General features: G+C 45.3%; 1 protein-coding gene across 1 annotated transcript in view; it reads left to right on the top strand.

Annotated features, from left to right (window-relative positions):
* The window catches only part of ndnf (neuron-derived neurotrophic factor), a 10135-nt gene extending 4943 nt beyond the window's left edge, over positions 1–5192 (top strand). The window contains exons 2-4 of the mRNA XM_023428684.2: positions 1174–1368; positions 1789–1913; positions 3067–5192. Of these exons, the coding sequence (XP_023284452.1) occupies positions 1175–1368; positions 1789–1913; positions 3067–4463 (1716 nt within the window). The 5' untranslated portion in view covers position 1174 and the 3' untranslated portion in view covers positions 4464–5192. The remainder of the gene's footprint in view (positions 1–1173; positions 1369–1788; positions 1914–3066) is intronic.
* Positions 5193–5622: the final 430 nt, after the last annotated feature.

Below are 5622 nucleotides of genomic sequence, written 5' to 3'. Positions count from 1 at the left end.
CCCATCCCCCCTCCCCTCCCTGTGGCCTGGAGTACTCATTCACTCTCCCTTTACTTTTGTCTCTCACTCACTGATTCACTCACAGATGGTGTGCGGGTTGTCATCCAGGTTTAATGTTAAATGTTAATTAAGGTGAAAGCTTACAGGAAAATATGGCAAAAACACATTTAAACATGCAATGAAATATGTAGTGAACAATAAATAAATAAAGCTGAATGCTTCTAAAAACACTGTAATGGTCTGCTGCCAAAAAAGAACTCATTAAGAACAATTTGTGGTTTCAGTCAATGCCAGAGTCAAAGGACAGATAGGAAAAAGCCATTCATAATTTCCATGGCAAAAATAGACATAGTTGATAATGTACATTAAAAAAATAGTTTTGCGTATTTGTTTTCTTGCTGAGTTAGATGAGACGACTGATATCACTGTCATGTCTGTGCAGAAAAGATGAAGCTACAACCAGCAGTTAGTTAGCTTAGGTTAGCGTAGCACAAACAGTGACCTTGGCTCTGGCAACCAGCACCTCTACAGTCTGTCGCTTAGGTTTTCTTATAAAAAGATAGACATTTATTTGTTCCTTGCTGAAGATAAGCTACAAGCATTAGCCTAGCTTAACATAAAGTCTGGAAGCAGCTAGCCTGCCACTGGCCCACCAGCTGCTCTGAAGTCTAGGAGTTATGTTTTGTTCTAAGAAAATAGTTTGATATCTTTAGAAAGATGCTCATTCGCTTTAGAGTTAGATGAATAGATTGATACCGCACTCATATCTATGCTAAATAGATAAATATTAAATTAGAGCCAGGAGTTGATTAGCTTAGCATAAAGACTTGAAGCAGGGGTAAAGCCTGGCCAGGAGCAATGTTTTTACCCCACAACCTTTAACTCTCAGTAAAAACTTTTTTTTTGTAGAAATTAAACACACATGATTTAAAAATAGAGAGGTTAAACATGAGATCTAGGGGTCGTGGTGGTAGAGTGTGTCACACAGAGACAGAGCCGTGGAACTAGTGGTTTAAAATCAAACATCACTGTATGATCAAAGAAAAATGCTATCTCAGTAATCCTATGACAAATATCATCAAAAAACAAATAGCTGGTACGGGGGCTGCTTCTGTTTTTAGGACGTATATTATGCTGTAAATCAAACTGAAGTCAATTTTCTTCATCTTTCAGAATGAGGCAGTGTAAAGGTTGGAGCGTGGTGCTGCTGGTGCTGTTGGGGCTGGGAGCTGTGGCCCAGAAGTTGCCCACGAGAGACGAAGGGCTCTTCCAGATGCAGATCAGAGACAAGACGCTGTTCCACGATTCCTCCATCATCCCTGACGGAGCTGAGATCAGCGGCTACCTCTTCAGGGACACACCTAAAAGGTAAGTGCTCTTCAAAGCAACGGTGACTGAATGAATCCCAGTCATTAAAAACTGTTTACATGTTGTTATGAGAGGTAAAAGGGGCCAATGCCCCCGTCCACTACTGACAGATCCATAACAGTCACTGAGGAAAACATTACAGCTGCTGATGGCCACTTACTGTAAGCAGATAGGAAACATCAGATGGTGGCTCAGTAACATGATCTATTATGTTGATGCAAAAACTAAATAATAGATGAGAAAGTTGTGTGTGTGTAATTGAGTGTCTATCAGCGCAGAGAGAGAGAGAGACCAAGGTCGGTGGAACAACAATACAACAGACTCAAACAGTCTGCTCATGCATTTAGCCCACGCATCATAACCTCAAACTATGATGAAAGATGAATGTTGATGCTCATATCAGGCCTATCATTTCCACAGGTACTACTTTGTGGTGGAAGAAGACAACACACCCCTGTCTGTGACCGTGACACCTTGCGATGCTCCTCTGGAGTGGAAACTCACCCTGCAGGAGCTGCCAGAGGAGGCCAGCGCAGAGGGATCAGGTATAATTGACATCAGGCAGCAGTGGAAGAGGTTAATGACACGTTCTGTGGAAATATCACTATCCCCCCACACACAATTAACCGACGCAGTGATGTTAGGCTGTGTGTTTTGGTGGGTTTTAATTAAGTCACAGTCGCAGTGTCTAGTCTGACCACTTATGATGTCTGACTCGGCCCAAGCTGACGTCTATAATTTTAGAGAAGGGCTCCACTCTTGTCGACCTACTGAATCAAAGCCGTTACATCCCTTTACTTAAGCTGTCTTGGTCTTCTTAAGGTAAATCCTGCTGCTCTCTGTCTGTCTGTCTTTCTTCCTCTTTTCCTTTCCTTCTTTCTGTCTTTTTTTCCTTCCTCTGCCTCACATTAAAACTTTCTCCATCTGGAGGGTGTCCTGTCAGCACAGGAGGTCTTGCCAGATGACTAAAGCGGTGGTTTTGAGCGTAGATGTGTGATGTGAGCATACATTTGAATGTCAATACGTGAGCACCTGCGTGTGTGTCTGTGCTCTTGTCAAATCAAATATTACCAAATGATTTATTGTGTGGTTACACAGATGGAGACACGTACCTTTCCTCAAGAGGAAAAAATTCATCCTGAACTGAAAGAATAGCGACAAATCTGGACCCAACACACGGTGGAAGTGTGACTTCAGTTCAGCCACTGAACTTCCTCCTGTCTTTGCATCTCTTTTTGCTAAATGTCTCTGGTGGGAGTAGATCTATGAGCATTAATTTTTAGTACATCGCTGAGCACACTCTCTGGTCGACAAACACAATATTATGGTTTCTGGCTCAGGCCGGAGTAAGAGCTCAGACTGTCTCCCTCACAGAGAAGCTACAAGGCACTTCTTTTTAGCACAGCTCGGCCGGAAAGGCCGAGTGAATGCTGGCCTGTGATCTTTGGGGATGTTTGGAGTGAAAACATGGCTGCCATGTGAGGGGCTAATCGTCCGTGAGGCTTGCAGAGCTTCATCATGACCTCACAGCAACAACATGTTACAGATTTTTTAGTGCGGGTGGAAATTACTTTCCATCAAAGCCAAAAATGAAAAAGAAGAAAAATATTGTAAAGGTCATGACTAAACATCTCTGTCAACATGTTCAGAATGTTGTCAAGCAAAGAGCTTATGTTGTGCGTGTTCTTGGTTTTCCAGGAGAGCCTGAACCTCTGGAGCAGCAGAAACAGCAGGTGACTGTGGACGAAGGGACGGAGCTCTTCAACTACAAGGGTAACGATGTGGAGTCGTACGTGGCCACCAGCACGTCCTCTGGCCTCTACCAGCTGGAGTTGCTGTCCACAGAGAAAGACAGCAACTTCAAGGTGTACGCCACCACGACTCCAGAGTCTGACCAGCCTTACCCGGAGCTGCCCTACGACCCCCGTGTGGATGTGACCGCACTGGGCCGCACCACCATCACGCTGGCCTGGAAGCCGACGCCTACAGGCTCTCTGATGGGCCAGCCTGTCCAGTATTGTGTGGTAATCAACAAGGAGCACAACTTCAAGAGCATGTGTGCCGCTGAAGCTAAGATCAGCAACGATGATGCCTTCATGCTGGCTCCAAAGCCCGGCAGAGACTTCAGCCCGTTTGACTTCATGCACTTTGGCTTTGTTCCCTCCGACGGTGGTTTTGGCAAAGACCGAGGCCTCACAAGTAACAAGATCTCACGGGCCTACACAGCCAAGCCCAAAGCGTCAGACATTCAGAAGGTGTGCATTGGCAATAAGAACATTTTCACTGTGTCAGACCTGAAACCAGACACGCAGTACTACTTTGATGTTTTTGCTGTGAATTCTGCCACCAACACCAGCACAGCATACGTGGGAACGTTCGCCCGCACTAAAGAGGAAGCTCGTCAGAAAACAGTGGAACTGAAAGACGGAAAAGTGTCAGACGTTTTCATCAAGAGAAAAGGCAGCAAGTTTCTGCGCTTTGCTCCCGTGTCTTCCCATCAGAGGGTCACTCTGTTTGTCCACACGTGTCTAGATGCCGTCCAGGTGCAGGTGAGGCGCGATGGTAAGCTGCAGCTCTCACAGAACGTGGAGGGGGTACGGCAATTCCAACTGCGGGGGAAGCCGAAAGCCAAGTACCTGATCCGCCTGCGGGGGAGCAGGAAAGGAGCCTCCACTTTAAAAGTACTAGCCACCACACGACCCAGCAGCAAGCAGCCCTTCCCTTCACTTCCGGAGGACACACGCATCAAGGCCTTTGACAAGCTGCGCACCTGCTCCTCCGTCACCGTGGCCTGGCTGGGCACGCAGGACCGCAACAAATACTGCATTTACCGCAAGGAGGTGGCTGATAATTACGGCGAGGAGCAGAGACGCCGGGAACAAAACCAGTGTGCTGGGCCAGAGACCCGCAGGAAGTCAGAAAAGGTCCTGTGCAAGTACTTCCACAGCCCGAACCTGCAGAAAGCTGTGACTACAGAGACCATCACCGGTCTGGAGCCGGGCAAGACCTACCTGCTGGACGTTTACGTGGTGGGACACAGTGGTCACTCTGTGAAATACCAGAGCAAACTGGTGAAAACAAGGAAATACTGCTAAATGACTCTGCAAAGAATAAATCTATTATAAATATATATATTAAATAAGTTTATTTAACTCTAAGTGATATTCTACTAAGGAGTGTATACAGACTGACTACTCACACAGCTGATGGGCCTGTGGCAGTGACTGAACTGTTTGTAGAGAGAGATATCAACCTGTATATTTATGTTTACATTTCATTGTGGCACGTCTGGGTGGCCCGTGGCGTGAGCTGCTCTGTTACCAGGCCTGTCGTCTTGACATCATGTTGCCACCGGGGAGGCAGAGCTTCAAAGAGGATCATCTTTCACATTGTATGTTTTCTTTGTTTTCTGCATGACGTTTGCTTTTTGTCCGTCATATTTGTCCATCGCTTCAGTTTGGAATCACGCGGAGCGGAGGAGATACAGTAGCTGCCTGTATTGTATTAATCTCCCTCTGCATATTCGCCACATGTTTTAGGAAGAATTTAAATTATTTTATACTTTTCATCTCTTTTTGATCGTCTGTTTTTATTGATGACAATAATAACCGTTACGAGGAAATTCCAGTTTTATGAGGAAGTTGTCGTAGTTCAGACATTCCCCTATGTATCTCAGCCAGTGTTTGCTCTAGAGCCCATCTTGTAAATGTGTTCTGTGCTGGAGATCTGTGTTATTATCACTGTATCGCTGTGTGTGTGTGTCACATGTACAGAGTTGTCCTGCCAATATTCATGTACATAAACACTAAATATAGAACAAGTAATCCCTGTGTCACCCTGGGTGTCATGTTCTTTTGCCAAGCCGTTAACATCACAATCGTGGCTCCGGGATCAAAGAGCACGCTGGGTATTGTGTTTATAGATTCAGACAGCTATATTAGGGTTCACATGTAAGCAGGACTTGATACTTGGGGTGATTTGAAATGATGACTTGAGCCTAACAATGATTTGCCACAAACAAAGATCAACAGAGGATGAACTATTTCCAGGAAATAATCCTGAAGACTTCTTTTTCCAGGTCACGCAAGTGGTGCCTATGCTCCATGAGAAAAGTTATCTCATGGCACATCGTTTGCACTCAAATCAGTCAAATCAGTGTCTCATTGATAAACATTCTCAAGGTTCTGGGTTTGAACCTGCTGGAGCCTTTCTGTGTGGAGTTTGCATGTTCTCCTGGTTTCCAGAGACATGCAG

The sequence above is a fragment of the Seriola lalandi genome, unplaced genomic scaffold (genome assembly GCF_002814215.2).
Source record: "Seriola lalandi dorsalis isolate HSWRI2012SDOR001 ecotype SW California unplaced genomic scaffold, Sedor1 jcf7180002054885, whole genome shotgun sequence".
NCBI classification, from domain to species: Eukaryota; Metazoa; Chordata; class Actinopteri; order Carangiformes; family Carangidae; genus Seriola; species Seriola lalandi.
This window is presented reverse-complemented; position numbering and strand designations above follow the sequence as displayed.